A 22,656-nucleotide genomic window follows, 5' to 3' on the forward strand; every position below is an offset into this window, starting at 1 on the left:
ATCTAGAATTCTCATGGTTCCCTTGAAGAGGGGAGGTTAGCTTTGCTTAGAGAAACTGGTAGCAGTTAAGCACAGCTCAACTATATTTTAAGAAAAAAGATCATTTTACTGTAACTTTGATTTTTTGTAGGCGCATTCTTCACTCCAAAGGAGAGCTCAGTGAAGATCGGCACAAGCAATATGAGGAATTTGCAATGTCGTATCAGAAGCTGTTGGCAAATTCTCAGTCTCTAGCTGATCTTTTGGATGAAAATATGCCTGACCTTCCCCAAGAGAAACCGACACCTGAGGGTAGGCCTTCTTCTAAAGCAAGTAAATAGAATGCTGGACTTGGCTTGGATATGGTGGGAAAGCTAACCGAACCCCCTTACTGATGTGTTCTTTCCATTGATTTCTTGTTATTTAGGCTTTCCCACTTACAGATATCAAGAAATTAATAATACACATTTTTTATTAAAGTAATTAAGCCTAACATGTAACCATAACTACTGTATATGCCCTATAGTTACGGCAATGTAAGTAATACCTCTTTAGTTTTGTTTCAGGTAATATAGGAATAAATGGAAAATTAAAAATTTATTTAACCTAATACTTCTCATTTAATATAATGCATTGTTTAATATTTAAAGAACTGTATGTGTTTGATTTTTAAAATCTGGTATTATTCAAAAATGAGTTTGATGTATACTTTGAGTCATAATGTTGTGAGCAGGAACATACTGTTAAGCCAGATAAGTCACTAGGTGGCTCTTTGACCTCCTGAGAAGTACAGCATTTAACTGGCAGAGCTATTCAATGCCTTAATGAATATCAAGTTTTAGATTTGAGATGTTGTTGAAATCATGACTGTACCTTTTATATTTCTTGAATGTTTAAAATGATTTTTTTAAACTTCTGTTTTTAAAATACAGTGGAGTGCAGTTCATACTCAATTACTTTTTATGCTATTGAGTTTAAAGTCTGTTATAGCTTTCCTCTGTAATACCACATAATATGCTGCTTGATTTGATTTGACTTTCACTCTGATACTGTTTGTCTTTTCTCTTAATGTCAAATTTACAATTTTAAGATAACTTACTGATATAGCTAATATTACAATTGGGTTGTTAAAAGTAATTTAAAGTATACATTGCAATATTTAAATGAAAAAAATGGTAGTAATAGGTTAACATGTTTCTAAAATTATTTTGTTTAATTTTTAAATGTGCCTCCCTTTACAAGATCAGAAATTTGTGTAAGTGACTTTCTTATGGCTTCACTGTTTTTGCAGAACATGGACCTGGTATTGATATTTTCACACCAGGAAAGCCTGGAGAGTATGACCTGGAAGGAGGTATCTGGGAAGACGAGGATGCTAGAAACTTCTATGAGAATCTCATTGACTTAAAGGCTTTTGTGCCAGCAATTTTGTTTAAAGATAATGAAAAATGTTCTCAGAACAAGGACTCCAGCAAAGAAGAATCAAGAGGTAGATTACTTAGACGAGTGTTTTTTAACATGTCTTGTCCAACAGATATGCAAATTTGATAGAAGTAATGAGTCTAATGAAATAATTTGTGGTGATCAGGACAGTGTACCAGTTTGGATGAATTTTTAGGGAAGAAATTATGTGGGATGGGAATTACATCTGGGTACAGTATTTAAGGAATAAAATAAAAGTAAATCTATTTTAAAAATGATAGACTATTAAAATAATTGGAGAATAACTCATATGAGTAAAATACTGACTTTTCTGTGAGAAACCTGAAGGTTTACCTTCTTTGAAAGATGTTAGTATTCATTCTGGTTTTACCACTAAATTATTAATGCTAGCTAACTGTCTCAGTATAAAATTCCAGTAGATTAAATGGCCAGGATGGTTCCTCACTTTTGATACATCCCTAAGTTCCCAACCAGGCATTGGTGAACTTCAGTTATAATGAGATAAAAATTACATTCACTGTCACTGGCTCAAAGTGTGACAGAAGATGCATGTTTGGATAAGAGCAGTGTTTTGACATTGAGGAAATACCAACAAAGACACAGGCTACATGATTTTGTAATACGCATGCCGTAGGTCGGTGTTGAATATTAATGGAATGTCAACTTTACAGCGTATGGCCTTCTTTCTGATTCCTAAGTTCTGAAATTTCCCTGTGAGGATAATTAGGTGTTGGAGCAACTTGCCCAGTGAGATTGCAGTCTTTGTCTTAAGACATTTTTCAAGACAGCTGGGAAAAAACCCTGAGAAATCTGGTGTGAATATAGTGCTAATCCACTTTGAGCAGAAGGTTGAACTAGAGGCCTCACCAAGGTCCATTCCAGACTAATTTTATATGTGATTCTGAACAGGTTGCCTGCTCTGTGAGTCTGCTATTTCCATATGACGTGTGTGCTGTGTCACATTTTCATTTGAAAAACTTATGTGTGTTAAGGTTATTTGCCTTGAAAAATATTTTTTTTTGATGCACGTTCTACAAATGGGGCTTGAAGGAGGCCTGAAAGAATAGCAAAATGTAGATAGTAATCTCTTGGAAAAATGCTCTATGCTGGACGAGTGGTGGTGTTCAAGAAAAGTATTAGCTATTCGTTTCTGAATCTTCATCTAGAGAGTTATAAATTATTTGTTCTCAAGGAATATATAATTCTTATTTGACCTACGTAGCACATTATTTCTTCAGTGTCTTCCTCCTGTTCTGCTTGTTGCTTGTTTTGCTTGGTCTGTGTAACATACTTTGTTTACCTTGCTTTGTCAATTTTGTTATCAGTTGAGCTATGAAGAATATGCAGTACAAACATTAAATTAGAATTTTTATCTTTGAGTCTGTCTCTTTTTGAATAATGTTTGTGGTTTTCATTTACTGGAGTTTTGGAGGATACTATTTTTTCTATCTGACCTTCCCAGTATGCAAGTTTTTTTGCTTGTGCTTTCCACGTGATGGCCTGTCAATCCATTTTAAGCACTTTTTGACTTAGATTACTACAGTTCTGAATGTTTTGTTCCATTTGAATGTCTGCATGTCATCCAGTGAAGATGTACCAGGTATAGTGCAGAACAAACCAAAGCACTAAAAGCTGTTGGCAGTTCTTAACAGATCTCAATGTAGGTAAATGTATGCTTGAAAACTGCAAATGGGTAAAGTCGTGTGAAGGATATCAAACCACTGAGACCTAACAGATGGCAGTATAGTCTCAAGAAGTAGATATACTTTGCTCTATTTCCTTTTAACAAGACTAAAGCATTAAAGATACATAGGTTTAGCAATGTGAGTCTTCCTGTATTCTAATCATGACTGTGGGTATTTAACTTAATATTTCTACTTAACTTTTAAATAGATTCAAAAGATGCCAAAGATAATAAGGAAGCACCTGGGAGTGAGGATTTGGAGTTGGAGCTGGAGAACCTGGATATCAATGATGATCCACTGGAGTTAGACTGTGGAGATGAGGCAGAAGATCTTACAAAAAAGCTTCTTGATGAGCAAGGTAAAAAGAATTTGGTGTGGGATTTTTTTTGTTGTTTCCTGATTGGTTTTTTTGAGCTTGATGGTTTTTAGTCAGTAGATGGTGACTTCAGGGAGAATTATTTATTTATTTATTAAACTAGTAGGTAGAAACTGTTAGGATTGTGGTCAGAAAGCTTTATACGGAGGTTTTTGTAGTGAAAGTTACTGATTCCTTCATATAGCTTTTAAAAGTAATCACATGTGAAGGCAGTTGTCTGAAAAGTATGTAGACTTCAGTGCATAAATGATTTTTTCATCAAATGTGTTTAGGGTACTAATAAAATATTTTCTATTTTTGACTTCCTTGAAATCTTAAGGTTCAGTTCTACCTTTGTCTTGTTAATCATTAAAGACTTTTCTTTTGATGCCATGGCTTGACATAGCAGGATTTAGAAATTCTAACCTCTATGCATAAAGGGCTGCACATGGCACCTGTGAAAATCTAGCTGTGTTAGTTTTACAATGGGAAACAGCAGCAAAATGTTTCTTAAGAATTTTTCTTATTATAGGTTTTTATTTCAGTAGTCCTGAATAGTGGAAAAAGTAACATCAGGTGTTAAGAACCAAATTCAGAGAGGAGCAAGTGAGGTGTTTTCTTTGAGCCCAGTTTGTAAGACACATTGGTTTTGCTGCTTTGTATTTCCAAGGACCAATGCAGATTCTGTTCTTTCATTTCTGAAGCAGGAAACTTGTTCTGTGTCTAGAATGTGGAAAAAAAATCACGTCTTGAGTCCACTGGTTTGGAGATTCTGTGGCTTAATTGAAAATCCTACCTGATCTAGTGAATTTATAATCTAATCATCCTCTTGGTTGAAACTCCAGTGGACTTTAAAAGTTAAAGCCAAAACTTCAAGCCACGGAGTTCACTTCAAAGCAAAGAAGTTCAGGCCCTGGCAAAGACTGTGTATCGGTGTTTAAAGCGTGGGCTCATCCAACCAGGCTGATGCATGGATCTGTGGGTTTGGGCGTTGAGTAGCTTGAACAGCTCCTCAAAGTGCCAGTCTCAGTTGACAGTAGGGATGGGTTAGGGCATATGGATCCTTAAACTGGATGACTCTCTTGTCTACCTAAAGTTGATTTAGCTGAAGTCAGTCTTTGGACTGTGCTGGTCTGTGCCATCTCACAAATTCAGAGAACTTAACTCCAGATTCTGACTGTTTCAGACTCCTTCTGAAAGGAAAACTGTCAGTATAATTTATATAATATTTCCCTAGGTTTTTCCTTTCTTTACTCAGACGGGTTGGGAAAAGCCATACCCTCTTTGGAATAAATTTTCCCTTCCATTTATATTCTTCTCTGAGTAGTCATCAGCTCATTAAGCTGGTTAAGATGTTAAGTTTTAATTGTAGGACACACGCCTTTAGTGAGTTGTTAACCTCCAGACAGAGATCTTGAACAAAACAGTGAAGAGCTTGGCTCAGCTATGTATAAGGGTACACATAGGTGTTCTCTTGGAATCGGAAGGAGAAAGGGCAGTTCTTTCTGGATTGGTCATAGCATGATAGATGGGCCAAAAATAATTTGTCAATAGACAACTAAAGGAACATGGATATTTACTTCTTGTCTTTTATTGAAGGGATTCTTGACTTGATAGGAGGATGAAGATTATTCCAAATATAAAGACAAAGCCACATAACATGAGTGAGATTCTGTAAAAGTGAGGAATAAATAACAAGAGATGAGTTCAGAAATAAAAGATGCAGTCTCTCTCTAGTTCTAGCTAACTGGGAGGCAATGCCAGTTTGCATATTTACAGTAGCACAGAAGGGATTGATGATCATGCTTTTGACTGTAGAAGGAAGGTGATGCATGTTTTGTCATAATATAAAATATTAACCATCAATACTAGTTTCTGGTTTAAAACTAGCTATTGACTGAGAGTTAAACATGCTCCCATCTGAAAGGTTAATCCAAAATGTCTCAGAATGGGATTTATTTTTTATCATGAAGCAGCCAGCCCTTAATGAAAGCCTTTTACTTTCTACCTTGCGAAGGTAGTATCATTTGGCTTGCAGTGGAGGCTTTCTCTGAGTGGGGAACTGTCACTTCATTATTATCTTTGCTCATTGGCTTATTTTTTTGTGAAACATGTAGAAACTTCATGTCTCTGTGAATTGTATGCCTTTGTCAGATTTCTTTGATACTGACAAGGAGCTTCATAAATTAATGATGGAAATCGAAATAGATATGATTGCCAAATCCTTGTTCTGCTAGAAAACTAGGCTATAAATTAGCAGCAAGTGTTATTTTACCTGAAACACACAGAAACACAATGATCAGTGTTTTTGGTGGGTGTGTGTATGTGTAATTCTGAACACCCCTAGTTAGTAGCACCAGATACACAGAATTTACAGAATTCTGAATTTAGATGTTTCAAGTTCTGTGGTATATTTACATCTATTAAACTAGTAGATTTTTTTCAGCCTTCCGCTTAATAATCATTCACTTGGGTTTGAAATTAGGAAAATTAGGTGTCCTTTAGCTGCAAAATACAGCTTGAACTTCTGTTCATATGTCCTGAATTTTTGTGTATCTGTACTTGAGGTAAGTTAGTAATAATTCTTTGTGCAAAGCCAGCAAAGAATGAAACCACTGTATTATGACACTGTTACAAACATAAACCAGAGTATTCCCAGGTTGAGATATGCCTTTAGTATAAAAAGGGAGGATGCAGGAGGTATAGTAGGGTCTTAGATTGTAGAATCATAGAGTAGTTTGGGTTGGAAGGGAGCTTTAAGGCTCATCTAGTCCAGCCTCCCCTGCAATGAGCAGGAACATCTTCAACTAGATCAGGTTGCTCGGAGCCCTGTCCAGCTTGATGTAAGGTACAACATGAAGGAGAGCAGCTTCAGTTACTGTGATAATCTGGGGGTGTGGATTTCATTGGCAGATGGAATAAGTAAATTATAGAGGGGAAAACAGGATAATTAGGGTAGACAGTCCAGTCAGACAGTGGGCACTGCATATCTCTTATTATTTTTGCATCTCCTGTCACTTTCTCTTCAGTCTTTTCTCCCTTGTCCAAATATGAGGGAGACAAGGCAGTTTACCAAAGCACATATTTTTAAAGCAGGTCTGCCCTGCTGTAGCATCCTTCACAGCATTGTAGTACCTGTTTCTTCACTTTTTTCCTTAAGGCTGGAGTCTCTAGTCAAGGAAGTTTAAGATATGACATGTAAAAGGAAAGTTGATGCAGTTAGTTGAAGAGGTTTGTTTACCAGGAATTCAGCTAATTTGTTTTGTTTCTCTATTGTGTTAACTTTGAGTGAATCTTAATTTTCTTATTTTCAATATGCTCAGGGAAGAGAGAGGGAGCAGATAGCACCGGAGCTGAAAATAGTGACGGAAAACATGCTGAAAGAAGTGAGTTTTGAGGTTGTTTTTAAAAGAGAAGATGAAATGTTAAAAATTAAGCTGTGTGAATGAAGACAAAGGTGTTAAGTAAGGAATGGCCGGGATGGAAGCCATCAGGGGCGTTGGGAACAGGAGGAGTCTGCTGTTTTATATATCTAGTACCAGTTTTTGTAAGATTGGTCAGCAGCAGAGACGATGTGTTGAAGTGAGTATTAAGTCAACCCTATTATTTCTGCTACACTGCTTAGAGAGCTGGCAATGTTCCTATCAGAAGAGCAAGAATTTAAAAAAGATATAAAAATATTCATTGAGAAATAGTTTTTGGACTTGTGAGACTAGATTCTGAACACGTTCCTCACTGAGGCTTTGATTCATCAAGATGTTTAACATTATGCTTATGCCTAAGTGCTGTGCGGAGAGGGGGATCCAGCCAACAATTTGCTCATGTTATTGGTTTGTACCATGTCAGTGCGAGGACTCCTGCATGATCAAATTAATTGCAGAAACTCATCTCACAGAGGAATAGCTAATAGCATTACAGAATCTCTTGTTACTTCCACTGTCTGAGTGATTCTATAGAAAGTAGACTGAAGCCTTCAGACAGTTCTAGCAGAGAACCCTTTGAACGGTTATAGTTTTGTAAAAATTTAAAAACAAGATCTTGACAATGAAGTAGATAGGGTGTTTTCAGAATGTATGTGTGTAGGGAGGAGGAAAGGCGAATAACCATTCTTGCTGAAGTAGAAAATTGTTTGGCACCAGTCATTGTGGGAGAACAACTTCAGTAAGTCCTTAATGTTTTCTGATGTTCTCTCAGTTCTGCTCCCTGCATGCATTTCTGGTTAAATACAAAGGTGTTTAAAAAGAAAAAATAATTTTTCTTTCTGTCTCTACAGTGATCATACTGCATGATTTGATCTGCACCCAGATAAACTATTACAAATGTATAACAATTATAGTTAGACTATTACTACTTTTCACTTGACTACTAGTCAATTTTTGGAAGAGGTAATGCAGTTTTAAAATGTGATGATGAAAGACTGGAACTCAAGAGCATCAAAGTGAAAAGCAGGAAATGAATTCATTTTTTGCATGAATTGCATACTTAGAATTGTTGTTTGCCTTAGAAAAGAAAGCCCTGATCGTTTAATTTCCTGTCACTGTAAAATTCTTTATTTTCTGTCTAAAGTCTCAAACCTGCTTCAGGTAATGCAAAACAGCCTTTTGGCTTAGAAAGGATCCACTTACCTGGGAGGAGAAAGAAAGACAATGTGAGAATACCTGTAGCCCTTCAGTGAAGGAGAGGAGCAGCGAAAGAAGAGATACGTTTGAGAAATGTTGAAATTGAATGTGATAGCAGGGCGTCTTGAAAGGTTGTCTAGAGAAGTGACTGAATTGTCAAAGGCTTTTTTTTTTATATAATTTATTTCAAGAGCATTGAGTCAGTTTGAATAGAAAACTGAGGTGAGACAACCAATTGCTGTAAGGGAAAAAGGGGAAGATAAAAGAACATTAGGAGACAGGAAGATGTGGCTGTAAATATCTATGGTAAAATGCATTAAAGCAAGAATTGCTAGTAAAAATTGTCTGGTTTGAGCTATTACATGCGTCCTAGTGAACTCTAAGTATATGAGTGATGAGAAAGCTAGGGTTCCATTAAGTATTAAAAATGTCATGGTCCTCTTGTCTGAGCATCTGGAACGTCTTCCTTTTCTTTCTTAATGAACCCTTCTCTCTTGTTCTGACTTCTAGTTGCCTGTGCAAGAGCAGGGGTGGTGTCATGTGCTTTAGTATCTAGCACCTTCAAGTCTGGATAGCTGACAGTGTTCCTTGGAGCAAATAGTATTTCTCTACCTAAGCTCAACCCCTGCCTCTAGCAGTTTTCAAAAACAAGAAAAAAAAAATTCCTACAATGTAGCATCTTTGTTATCTCTTTGCCCTTCAGTAACTTGAAAAAGGAACTGGAGTCTTCTATGCTGCTTTATCTTACCATGTAGCCTGTAAAAACAGATAGATTTACCAGGTGTTGGGTGTGATTTCCACCACCACCACCATATTTTCCTCTTTGAAGTCTGCCTGTCTTGGTTTTCTTTTCAAATACCTCCTAGGTATTTGTGTTACTGCTGAACATCCTCAAACTGAAAGAAAGCCAAGCTTCATCATGTTCCTTTTTCAGGAAGCAGTGTTGCGTTGTCCAAGGAAGGGTTCTTTCCCAGTGTTTGTGTTATAACTCATTTTGGCTTGTGTTGTGCTACAGAGCAAACTAAACTCTTCTCCAGAATTTAGAAAAATCTGGAAATTTTTTGAAGCATACCACAAGTTTTGCAATTAGAGGGTAACTGTAGGGGGATTGGTCTGGTGAGATCTTCATAATTGATGTCAGAAAATCTGAATTTCAGTGGTAGAGTTGTCCTGCAGCTCCTAGTCAACTGACTCAATCAGTAGATACAGGTTGTTGTTGCTGCTTCCTATGTTGCAAAGTATACAGAAGTGTTTTCTTGAAAAACAGGTTGTCACTTGCCTTGCAGTTGATACGTGATCAATCATCCATCCTTGTCACCTCATGGTTCTATACTCTGGTTTCTGTACAGCTGAAGGAATTAAGTTGGCCTCTAGCTTTTACAGCCTTAAGAGAAAGGATGTCAAGAACGTACTGGATGAAAGAATGACCTTAATGGACATTTTTGACAAAAATTCTATTCCTCTTGCAGGGTAAACATACATAAAAAAGAATTCACAATTGCATTAGGGTGTTTTGATTTGTTTTGTTTTGTTTTTTTTTTCCCATATTATTTTCCCCTATGTTTGGGTCTTCCTCTGGTCTTCCTTTTATCAGTTAAAGAAATTATCATGGTTTTCTTGGAATACATGTTGTTACTTCTGACAGTATAAATAAGGAGGTAAGGAACTTCATGAATAGGAAGATAAGTTTTAAAGGTGATACTTTTACTTCTGTTGGCATAAACAATCAATGGATTTTTTGGCATTTAAAAAATGAAATTTTTTTGAACCTGTGGGTGAATATTTAACAACTAAACATGACAAATGCACTGTGTTTGGGGAATGTGATCATAAATCATTATATTTCATAGCTTAAAGATGTGTGCTGCTTGTTTATTTCACTCTGTTAGAACAAGAGGATGAAGAAGCCAGTACTGGATCTCATTTGAAACTTATAGTAGATGCTTTTCTTCAGCAGCTTCCAAATTGTGTCAACAGAGACCTCATAGACAAGGTATGGTCATAGTTGCCATTTTTTCCACTCTTAAAAGCAATAATGCTAGATCAAATAGATTGGAAATAAAGATTTGAAGCCTTAGAGTCTAGCAGTAGCTGAATTCATTTTAACCTGGAGGAAATACTTCCTTTTTCTCACTTAGTCAGCCATTGCCCAAATACCATGTTATATTGGTTTAATCTGCCTGTTTTCTTATGTATTAGTTTGCTTTAGAAGTAGACTTGCCTTTTGCCTTTTTTCCTCCCATCACTTCTTAACAAATTACTTCCTGCCTGCGTAAAGCTACTCTCTTCCTTGTGTTGATCCAAAGAATCAGTCTGTATTCCTGTAACTGGACATGTTTTCTAACGGTCAATTCTAGACAAAAATGAAGATTTTTCTTTACAGTTGTTTTTAAATCATCTACATGTAACAGGAATAGCTCTGTAAAAAATGCTTTTGAAAAACATGCTATATTGTTTTAAATAAAGAACTGCTGCATTAATATTGAAGTATTTTATTGATTTTTCTCTCTATAGGCAGCAATGGATTTTTGTATGAATATGAATACAAAAGCCAACAGAAGAAAACTGGTACGAGCACTTTTCATAGTTCCTAGGCAAAGGTAAGAACTGAAGGGGAAGAAGATAGATCCACCCTTTGGTTATTTATCTTGGGTATATAATTTTTTAACTGTTTAAGTTACTGAAAACCAGTACATATTCCGAGTTGCATTTGTTTATTCCTGATGTACACTTCTGGAGTGATTTATGTTAGAGCCCCAAAGAAATATTTAGGATTAATGATCAATCAATTCACCACAATATTTAGCCATAGCAGTGTAATTTTTTTTTCATAATTAGTTTTTCTTTTTTGGTACTTGTGTGTTTATATTGGATCTTTTAATTACTTTTTTAACTCTGAAGGCAACAGCAGAACCTACTGTCTATCAAAAAAGGATATATTTCATTCAGGAGAACTTGTACTTTTTTTATATAAGAACCTGTGAATAGTTAGAGCACAATGCAGTTTAGGAAGCAGGATTTCTTGTGATATGTTAATTCTGATGTAGTAATTTATAATAGTTTTTGCAATTAGAAGTGCACGTAATCTTTCATTTCCTTATGTATTCTTTTCTCTAAAAATTATGGTTTTGACACCTCTGTCTGGAGACAGTGATAGAGGCCTGGCTGTGCCTGAAATAGGAATTACTGACAGAGAAGGCAGGCAGTTGAGTATCTTCTGTGTTAGACGTAACAAGGTACTCTTCAGCCCAAATTTATGTTATAGTAAAAATAACATTTCTACTTATCAGCCTGCTGATAGCCATGAAATGCATCAAAACACAATTTGAGAAGAACTGTTTTTCACAGTTTAGAACATCTACAGCAGTGTAAATCAGCAGGGTGACTGAAGCTGTTGTCTTCAGCACTACCATAATAGGGAATTTTCCATGTCTGCAGAATGGAAGTAGGTTGTTGACTGGTTTGTGAACAGCCAGTAATACTTGTACCACTGCCCTATATTTCTTTCTGGTGGTGTATATTTCAGATAGCTCAAATTTATCATTAACTCTTGGAACCTCTTTGAAGATGCATGATTTTCTTCGCATAATCCAGTAAAGTATATTAGATAATAATGACCTGAAGGAATTTGTTGACATTGTACACAGCAAAAGAGGTGCTTTCAAACAAGAACAACATGGTGGCTTGTAAATTCAACAGTATGGTTTCATAGACACCCTGAAAGCACAAGTTAAATTCTAGGATTTTCTGCACTGCCTCTTCAGGATACCATGGGATACCAAGCTTGTTGTGGTTATGTTCTTGAAGAGGATTTGTGGTGTATGTTTGTTTTGTTTTGTTTTGTTTTTTTGTGAAAGGTTCAGAGGAACAGTGTCCTTACAGGATGTAGATAAAGCAGTAATTTTCCAAAAGTGTTTAGTGTCCAGGTATATCAGATAATGCTGTCTAAGTCTAGCTATTATGTGGCAGCCATAGTAAGATGTTTCAATAACAGAATAAGTTCTGTTTCTTCTCTTGAGGGATCAGTTTTAAGAAATGTGCAGGCACAACAATTTCACCAAGAAAGTACAAAGCTGGTTTCATGTTTGAAGAGTAATACAGACACTGTAAGGTCAAAGTCATTATGCAGTGTTGCCAGGGTGCTTTCTTGCTCCCACTAGGGTTGGATAGATGGGGACAAATGCAGAATTCTTCAAGACAGAAAACCTAATTTGACAGAAAAGTGTGTTTTTTCCTCAACTAACTGTAGATTAGTGTTGAAATGCATCATTGCACTGCTCTGTTGAATACTTATGAATGAATCGCATTTACATTTTCAGCTGTGATTTGAACCTCCAACCCAACAGAACAGAAAGCCTTTTAAAAAGATTTTTCAATGCTAGTATACAAGTGGCTTTCAGATTTGCATTGGAAGATTGGTTTAAAACTAAATATTAGCCTTTTTAATTCAGGACTATATAGTTTGCACTAAAGTGACAGTACAGTGATTTAACCCGTATTGCTCACAGCTTTAGGACATTCATGTGTAATTCTTTGCTGTCTAACGGAATTATCTTCTTGTGCAAATAAACATAATTATTTATGTGTAATTGCATACTGTGATTTTGTTGAATTTTTTTAACTTCAGTATGAGAAGTTTAGAATCTCTTTTTAGGCCTTAAATTCTAAACAATTGTAGACAAATGCTAAACAGTAAATAGGGACTGTTGTGGCTTCTGATGTTTTTACCATTCCCATCTATGAAGTTGTAAGTTTACTAAGCAAGAGATCTCTTGTTCATCATAGAGAAATCTTTAGCATTATTGTTGGCTGTTTTTAATTCAAACATTAGCTGCTTTTTGAGTGTTAAATAGTTCTGATCATTTTAACTCAAAAGTTGTAAACCAGTATATCTACCTTTTTTCAGCTCTTTATCCTGAGAATCCTCAGGAACATGGTATTTTTTGTTCACTTGAACTTCACATGTCAGTGTTTCAGTGGCCTGTCTCATTTGAGGATAAAATTGGGGGATGTGCTTGAGAGAAGGAGTTTATGCCACAGCTAAGAAAAACCAGCAAAAAGTGCTTATCTGATAGCATGCCAGCTCCACAGCATCATTTTCTTCCCACTTAGCAGCGTGAGTGGCAGTTTGTACCTGTTCAGGCCTTGTGAATACACTGCATCTATTCAAATTATGCTTGTGATTATGCTTGTGAGACAGGAGTTCTTGCTCTGTTGCTTCATTCTCTAAGCTGTCTTTCTGATAGAATCCCAGTTAATAAATGTACAAAATGCCCCCTTCACTCTTTTTGGGTATAAAATTTTGATTGCACCGAGAGATTGCAATTAGGACTTTGAGCAAAGTGTTGTTTTGTTTTTTTTTTTTTTTCAATAAACTAGCATTTGAAATTCTACAAAAAAAAGGTATTTCACTGAAGTCCAGTCCATGTGATCCAGAGATCCAGAGTTGACTAGATTTCAATCCAAGGTAGGAAATGCTAATGGTCAGAAGAAGTGGCTTTTAACTATGGTAGTTTATATTCAGGGTGTGTAACATAGACTTTAGAGAGTAACTGACTCATGCCTTGCTTCATAATGAAGAAGAGCAGGAAAAGAAATCAATATTGTAGGTTTTGTGGTGGTCTTAGTTAATTTCTGCCCATCTTCTCAAGAAAGTAAGTTCTTTTGGAGGAAACAAAAAACACAGCTTAGCGTTAATGGAGGTACCAGTAGATGGTGCCACTGATACTGCAATCTCTCCACTTCTGAACACTAATTTTTGTCTCCCCTGTGAGAGAGGGAACGGATTCCATCTCTGATTGCCAATTTCACAGTAATTGACCCAAGGCTTTTCCTTATTATATTTCACCTATTTAGAAATTCCCAGTCTTAGTATTCTTCCCCATGAAGAAACCTTTTGTGTTCTGTGAGGGAATAACAACAATGTGCTCTAAGACTTTAATTTTCCCCCAGGTATGTTCATTTTACAGAGGTGAAATTATTAGCTCTCAGCAGGCAGGTACTTGTTCAGACCAGAATAAAACTTTCTGCTGGTTCTCTTAAAAGAGAATGCCATACAGAAATCCCCTCAATTAAAATACACCCCCTCAATTCAGCCAAAGTCCTTTTTTAGTTTAGCTTTTGTATGTGTGTGTGAAGTGATGAGACTTGCACTTCTTTGAGAGTTAATGGCTAAATGCTTAACAACACTGTAGTAATTTGCTGTGGCTAGTCATCCTTGACTGTGTGTTCCAACAAGCTTGAAAAATGTAAATACTGCTTCAGTTATTGATTAACAAGAGAGAATAAAAACTGTTAAATAAGTAACCAGGATACCTACAATGTTTTACCAGGAGTTTTATGTATTTTCAGGAGGCTGCTTAGTTGTGCCTCTTCAAGGTAGTATATTCTGATGCTTCTAATCCACAGTTTAAATAATTAATTAACCCTCTTTCTGTGAGTGGATATTGGAAAAAAGATCTTGGAAATGTGCTATAGTAACAGCAGTAGAAAGGAGAGGGAAGGCAGCTGTGTATGCTCTTTCTGGGGGGAGTTTTGTCATGTTGCTTTTCCAGTTATACTTTGTGCCAGGCAAGCTCTATATGTTGACTGTGCTTTTAGATTTTTCCAGCAGCATCTTTTGTGGTTTTATTTTCTTTTCTCTCTCTTTTTTTTTTTTCTTTTCCCTAGCAGTAGGGAAAACCTTAATCCTTCATTAAAGTATAAACTGAAGATCCATTTTTCTGTTACAGGCAATTCCTCACTTGAAGCATGCAAGTTTAAGATGTTTCTCTCTGCTTAAAACAGTAGACTTGTTCTACAGTTCATCTATTTACAGCATTAACTTCGGTTCTGAAAATAAACCAGAAATACTTTCTTCAGCTTGTTAAATGATTATAATGAGGCCTCAGGGTGCAGTTGGTTTATCTGCATTTAAAAGTGATACATGCATGTTTATGCAAAGCAGCTGTGTTTTATGTTCTGTGTCCTGTTACATGATGCCACAAACCAGGTTTAAGGGCATTTATCCCATTTTTACAACTAAATAGTCTTTGATGGAAACAAACAAAGTACAAACTAAGAAAAACACAAATTTCCCTCCAAAATTTCCAAAGGGAAACATACGATACTATGAAATGACTATGAAGGCATGTAGTCAAGGAAAGAGCAGAAAATAAGGAAAGTTTTATAGAAAATTTTGGAATATTAACATTTGTGGGAGTGCTAGTTGAGTTTTGGGGAAAAGGATTGCTACATCACATCTGCTGAGTTTTGTTTTATGTAGTAACTGCTACATTTAGAGGTTCCTTACCTTAAAAATAAAGATGTTATTACTGTCCTGGTTATGTCTGCTGGTACTCAAAAAACCCCAGAATTGATGGCAGTAATTTTGAAAGGAAATTAACTGTGAAGGATTCCAATAGCATGTGGCATACCTTCTCATATTGTTATTTTTAGATGATATTGCAATCTGAAGGGTGAGCCTGTAAAATTGCATGTACGTTGTTCTGTCAGTATGCCCATTCATTCTTTTCATAAGTAAAATGGGACCCATACTTCAAGCCATAAATACATTTTTGTCTATAAAGTAGTTGTCTCTATCTCCTTTGTTTGCAGGTTGGATTTGTTACCATTCTATGCAAGACTGGTTGCCACATTGCATCCCTGTATGTCTGATGTAGCAGAGGATCTTTGTTCCATGCTGAAAGGGGATTTCAGATTTCATGTATGTTTTGTTGATTTAATTTTTTACATTCAAATTAACCAATCTGATACTAGCTATCCTTTAGATAATAAAAGAACGTTTGATATTATGTAGACTCTAATTCTTAAATTCGGTGAATATTTTTCTGTCATCTGGGAGGATTTGTTTTAGAATATTAGATCTGTACATTTAAAAATACCTTTTTAAAACTTATCATATATGCCTGCATAAATATATTAAAATGAACTGTACAACAGTTACAGGAAGTTGCAAAGATTAGAAGCTGTGCTTCAGCTGTGCTTTCTGTCGGTTAATAACTTATATTTAAAATGAGAACTGACAAATTCTAACATGTTTCCCGCTACAAGGTTACTGTTGTATGGTGGTTAGTATTGTAGTGTAGTGGTTAAGTCAAACTACTTTTTTACAATTTTCATCAATCAAAATTTTCTATTCCTCACATACATTTTTCAGTCTTGTTTCTTTCACTTTGTTCTAAGTTTTGTAATCAAATTGGTTATGGTGCACAGTGATGATTCCTTCACTGTTTTCTGAGTTTTATGGCACAGATTTCATTTTTTTTTTTCCTAATGTTGACATTAAAAATATATATGAATGGCTCAGGCTTAAATAAGTCTTAACTGTCTGAAGTTAACTGAACTGTTCTCAGGATAAGCTCTTTCTCTTGGGGAGAAATACAATTTTGTATTTTGTGGATTATGTTTAGACACATATAAACTTGTACTTTGTTAGTAAAATTATGCTGGATAATTTTAAAAGAAAAAAGAAAGGAAAAAAAAAGTTTGCACTTTATTAAACCTGACTTGAAAAAGCTGTCAATGTTTAATATTTCCTTAGGGACTATACAAGTGGTCCTATTCATATAGAGACTACTTATTGATTTGAAAAATACAGAATCTAGTATACTTAAGTACTCTTTCATTGTGGCAGAGGCGGGGTGGCCAGGCTGATGGGTGTCCATAACTATAGGTATGTTAAAGGACTGAGGTTTTTTGCAGAATAGGGGGATGGAGAAAGAAATTAAACTACTGAAGAAACAAGGTTGCAGAGAGACTTTTGGGAAACCTTGTGATAGGTGAAGGTAGAGCATAAGGAACCAAACAAATATCAAACACTGCTGAATTCCAAAGCTTATTACACACGCTCAGGTTGAAGTAACTTGTAAGAGTAGATATTTTTGAGTGTCTAAAATGAAATGCCTTTTTTTTTTTTTTTTTAGGTAAGAAAAAAGGACCAGATCAACATTGAAACAAAGAATAAAACTGTGAGATTTATTGGTGAGCTTACCAAGTTTAAGATGTTCTCCAAAAATGATACTCTCCACTGCTTGAAGGTCAGTGTTGTGATAGTCCTGTACAACTGCATATGCTGATAATGTATGGCAGTCCTATTCCCCTTCATATACCTATTGCTGATGTTATCCATTAATTCCTTACATATGATGTTTTAAAACCTGGTGTCTGTTGCTGATGTGTATGAGGAGACTTCTATAGCTGTTCTGAAAGTTAGAATGTTTCAATTTTTCTAATGGTAGGTATATATTAAAATAAACTTTCACCTTTGGACATAACCAAATTACTAATAATTTTCTTTAGCAATGTGTACTACCACTTTACACTTATTCATGTGCTATACATTGCAAAACTTTCATGTTGAATTCAGTTAATGTTTTTACAAAGAAAATAACAGTAAGCTGAATTATTAAAAAAATATGCTAATATTTTTTTCTTTCATCTATAAAATACTGTGAAATGCAAAGCTCTATTAATGTTTAGTTATTGCTTAACTTAATACAATTAAATTAGATGTAATTTGAGGTTACTGTGTCCTCGTGCAGTAGTATTTGGTGGTTTTCCAGTCTAGCAGCAGGAATTTTAAAGCAGATATGACCAAGTTGGAAGGGGAACGGGGAAGATTATAGTGTTTGTTTTAATATTGTTGTCTTTTTATGATAGGCTTAGGAAGCATCCTGGTTTTCAGCCTAAATTCAGGGTGTAGACTGTTCTTTTAGTACTTCTTTGAGATTAATATTTTGAGCTTTGTTAACATCTGATCAGTGAAATCAATTTGCATTTTTTACTTAAAGAATATGGAACACCACATTAGTGTAAAGTCTGGTACATAGAACTTTTTTTCTGCAGTGGAAAAAGATGCTTAACACGCTGTGTTTTTGTATAAATATATGCTAGATGCTTCTGTCGGACTTTTCTCATCACCATATTGAAATGGCGTGTACTCTGCTGGAAACCTGTGGAAGATTCCTCTTTAGATCACCAGAATCTCACTTAAGAACCAGTGTTCTTCTGGTAAGAGAAAACTCCTCTTGTGGGGGAGGGTGTCATGCATGGAATTAAACCGGTTACTACTTTTGTTTTCTGGCTTTGTGATGTGGTCTGACTATAACGATGATTGTGACTAATACGTTAATTGCCAGTTACAGTGTTCAAGCACTAGTAGGTGTAAACTTCCATTAAGTTTTATCTTGAGTGCTCAGGGGAGCATAAAGTTTTTGATTCTTTAATAAAAATAGAGACAAGTATGGCAGGACAATGAATCAGTTTTCCTGAAATCTTGCCTCTTTGTTGTGGAATGGGGTTGAGGTGGACTGGTGTTACATGGCTTCAAGTCCTAGGCTGGTTTAGCACTGTCAGCCTTTGTAGTCCTATGGACTTGTATCATCTTGTTATTTATAGCCTGTTCAGTGTCGTCTCGGCTCTGAGATTGTACCTCCTGTGAGAATAGCTTTCTGAAAGTCTTCTGGAGAACTCCAGTTGACCTGTGAATCTATTCATGACTTAGAAGAACATGTAAATAAAGAAGAAAATTTCTGAAGCAAAAAGCTATTGCGTTTGAACTACAAATAATTCAGAGATAGGGCAAAACCAGGATGAGGTTGAAAGAATATAGTAGCTGTACCTGCACATACCTGAGATACTGTTTGAGGGGAAAAATGGTAGTGAATGGAACTGGAGATGTTAAGATCTTTCAACCGAAGAAAGTTGTGAAAGAGGTGGTTTCTGTGCCCTGTGTAACAGTCTGGGGTTCTAACTTTGGAAAAAAAGTTTATGAAGACACTACAGGAAGGGGTTTTGGAAATAGAAATTGGTAATTAAGATAAGACTGGAATTGTTATCCATAAGTCCTAGATAAGTACTAGGAAAGATTTTAAAATAACAAGGATTAGCTTTGGGCCTTTTTTAGTGTATGAATTTTAGCCCTGAATAATATGTTTACTGGCCTGAGAGACAATTCTAAAACTCTGTGTTCAAGGCAAGAGGTGGAGTCAAACATGGTTGAAGAAGTCCTTCAAAAATAGATACTAGCACTAGGAAATTGCATTAAACTAAAAGCAGCTTAAGCACACACAGACCAACTAATAGACCATGCTGTTGTATTAGAAGGAATAATATAGACGTGCATCTGTAGTAAAGTAGTCTCTGCATTCCAGGGAGAAAGTGGACAAGTTTGCCCTTTTGGAAGGGAGTGATTGAAGTGTCTGGAATATCTTTCTAGAGACACAGCTCTTAAGCTGCTAAATATCACTGTATCTGCTGTGTTTATCTCCTTATCAAAGCACAGCCTTACACTCGACACGTCTTTCTCTTGAATCTGTAGCCTCCTCTCTTGCTATAGAGTTAATGGAGAAGCAGTTGTTGCATACTTGGGTATATTGTGGTACAATTTTATTTCCACAAAATGCTTTTTCTTTCTGAACCTCTTTGAATGTCACAGAATTTATTGCGGTGGTATAGTCACAAGAGGAAAGAGACAAATTAACTGCAAGTTCTTGACTCATGCTTTTTGTTGTAGTGTACTTGGTATCTTGAAAGGTTTTAATCTGAATTTTCTAAAGGTTTGCTGGCTGATGTGTTTTATTGTTAAATACATTCCTTTCTATAAGTATTTTTTGCCTGAAACACTGTTCTGTTATCTTTAAAAGACACTTTACTCACTGCTACCTTGTTTTTGTAGTTAAAACCTTTAGAAGTCAGGAAAGATTAAATATCTTGTGAGAACTGCTTTTCGTAACTGACTGCTTTCAGTCTTACGTGCTACAGAAATGCCCATTGCTAGCTCTGTTGCCGAAATCTGCTGAATGAATGCTAAACATGACTTAACTGTGACGTCCAAAACAAACCACAAACACTGTTTCAACAACTGAGGCTTAAAGCCTCGCAAGGTTTCGGATAAATAGTTCATTCTTAACGTATTGAGGAACCAGAAGATAGAGATAGCAAACAAGTTTGGAATATCTCTTGATTAAAAAGTAAAATAGACTAAATAAATTTGTGTCCTACAACCATCTTAATAACTGCATCTTCTGATGTTGCCCTACTGAAACTATAGAGATTGATTTTGACTTAAATAATGTTATACAAATTGGATCATAGTATCAGTTAGTGTGAACTGTAGAAAAGAGTGCTCCCAAAGCAAGTTAATTAGGATCTTTTGGTAAAAAATCAAAGTATATGTAAAGCTGATGTTATCAGTGGTTCTCATGGGTAGAATTAAGGCCTAACGATCTTCCAAATAATGGCTGGTCTTAATCTTCACTGCTGACGATATATTATGTAATAAAATGCCAAACAGGCTGTATGTCTCCTATTAAAGACAATATTGCTTCGTCCTGGTGTGTAAGAAAGTCATTGTTAAGAGAATGGCTTTTAAAAGTAATTAATGGAAAAGTAATTATTAAGAAGTGCTCTGTAAGAGTGCCGCAAACCTAGCAGCACTTTGTGACTTACTCTAGAGAAACATTTAATGATCACATTCCGGTTTTGTAGAACTACTGTCACGTTTCGGAAATTATTTAAAAATTCTTCTTTTATCAGGGCAATGTTTATTTCTGTTAATCATTCTTCTTGGCAAGTCTTTCAAGTTCGATGTTCTACATGGAATTTAAAATATCAGTGTAAAACTGACTTGGCTTTATGACTGGTCTGTTGATAAACAGATTACTTGAATTGGTGCTTTGGAAGGAAGATCAGTATTCTCTTAATCTATATTCTGTTCTTGTGTTATACTGTTGTGATCTTGTTAATAGAGTATTTGAAGTTTCAGTATTAAAAGCCTTCTAGTGCATTTTTAATCCTTAAATTTAGACAATTGTGTCAAATTGTCTTTTTAAGCTTTAGGGCAAGATCACTTGTAATTATAAACATACAGAACTTAAGAGACACAGTGGCTCATTTCTCAGGCAGAAGACTCCTTTTATAGGTGGAGTTGAAACTGTGGGAGAATGTTGTTTGTACAGACAGAGGCTGTGACAAAGTAATTGTAGTTAGAATGAGACTGTTAATTCACTATAAGAATAGTGTGCTGCCAAGTAATGTAAAATTTTGATTTTGAACTGGTGGAACAAGTAGCAGAGCACAACAGTGTAGGTACTAAAGGGAAGGAGGACCTGAACAGTTTCAGTATCTTACTACAGTCTGACAATTTAAATATCAGTCATGCTGAAATGCTTTTCTGAATTGGGCTTTTTCTGCCTCTTAGTTTTTACTTGGTGACTTCTTTTTTTTTTTTTTTTTTTTTTTTTTGTGCAGCTTTGCAAAAATTCTATTTCTTGCAGTGCAAATTGGTGTTATCAGGTTTTGTGGGGGGCAGGAGCAAGACTACTAATCAGAGGAACACCTCTTCATTCTCACCAGATTTTCTTTTGAAATGCATCTGCAATATATGCTACATGCAGAGAGGTTTTGTTACTCACCAAGAAAAAAAGATTCAAACGGTTTTACTGTTTTAACTTGGACATTTTCATGTTGTGTTCTCTTTTTATCAAAGGAAAACCAGAAACCTAATCTTCAAAATGTAATGCTTTACCTTTGTAGTTCGTCATTTTAGCCCAGTAAAATGAAGACCCAGAGAAGTTAATTAGCTTGAAGTGCTTTAGACTGCAGGTCTTGGGGTTTTTTCTTCTGAAATATGTCAAGGTTTTTGTTATTGTAGGCAGTGTATTGTTATGGTTTCTCATTTCTTCCCTGTCTCTCTGACTTGATGCCTTAAACAAAAAAGGATTGGAACACGCACAGTTTCTTAGAATGGTGATGACTTTGAATAGAGATGAAGATTAATACCATCTCCTTAGAGTTAGAATACATACTTGTGTTTGATCAAAAAATTGATATACTACAGTGATTTTAAGATTTGAAGTAGTACATATTGTCTCTTCTGGGAAGAAACATTTTCATGATAACCTATTCTTTACAGTATAATGTGCAGTATAATTTTATAACTGGAAAATATAAAAATTATGTAGTTTTAGAGTTTTTTAAATCTTACTTGCAAACCCTTCTGCCATTTTCTCTGTTATGGTTTACTTTGCCCTACTTCATTTTTCAGTTTATAATAAAACATTGTAAACATCATTAAGGCAGCAAAGATGTATTTTCTCCCAATAGATCTAGAAGAGGTGAAAAAATTACAAAGGTAATAATACCATATATGACATGGCAAGGTTTTGGAACTTTCTACTGCAAGTGTTTTTCCCCTACACAAAATAATTTATGTACTGATTTGTTAGAAGTGCTGTGCATCTGTTAAGTACCTGTAGGTAAACTTCCTGCTACTAGACAGAAATTTCCCATTTGGAAAGGAACAATCTTGGTTAGGGAATCAAAGGGGAGACAATTTGTGTCATGGAAAAGGTTAAAAATGAAATGCCTTAGAGTTGGTATCAGATTAAGACCTTGCTGGCAATACATGTGGATAGTCTAGGAGGAAAATTACTGTTACGCAAAACTACTCTTTCCCATTGGATTAGCAGCTGAAACTCAAGGTTAAGGAGCTGTTTGAGTAAGTTTACTTTTCAGTTGAACTGGACAGCTGCTGTGTAAAAGAAACTTTAAATTATTCAAGTTTAGTGGAAAG

General features: G+C 35.5%; 1 protein-coding gene across 6 annotated transcripts in view; it reads left to right on the top strand.

Annotated features, from left to right (window-relative positions):
• Window positions 1-22,656, top strand: part of UPF2 (UPF2 regulator of nonsense mediated mRNA decay) — a 64,705-nt gene that overhangs the window by 11,825 nt on the left and 30,224 nt on the right. For 3 of the 6 annotated variants that reach the window (XM_042791867.1, XM_032985832.2, XM_042791869.1), the window contains exons 4-12: window positions 131-291; window positions 1,271-1,468; window positions 3,316-3,465; window positions 6,786-6,848; window positions 9,971-10,074; window positions 10,596-10,681; window positions 15,678-15,786; window positions 17,006-17,119; window positions 17,976-18,092. In XM_042791867.1, coding sequence (XP_042647801.1) covers window positions 131-291; window positions 1,271-1,468; window positions 3,316-3,465; window positions 6,786-6,848; window positions 9,971-10,074; window positions 10,596-10,681; window positions 15,678-15,786; window positions 17,006-17,119; window positions 17,976-18,092 — 1,102 coding nt within the window. The remainder of the gene's footprint in view (window positions 1-130; window positions 292-1,270; window positions 1,469-3,315; window positions 3,466-6,785; window positions 6,849-9,970; window positions 10,075-10,595; window positions 10,682-15,677; window positions 15,787-17,005; window positions 17,120-17,975; window positions 18,093-22,656) is intronic. The other 3 variants (XM_042791868.1, XM_032985834.2, XM_042791870.1) reach the window with 1 other exon arrangement.

Source organism: Tyto alba, unplaced genomic scaffold (genome assembly GCF_018691265.1).
Source record: "Tyto alba isolate M040663 unplaced genomic scaffold, T.alba_DEE_v4.0 Super-Scaffold_2, whole genome shotgun sequence".
Classification (NCBI taxonomy): domain Eukaryota; kingdom Metazoa; phylum Chordata; class Aves; order Strigiformes; family Tytonidae; genus Tyto; species Tyto alba.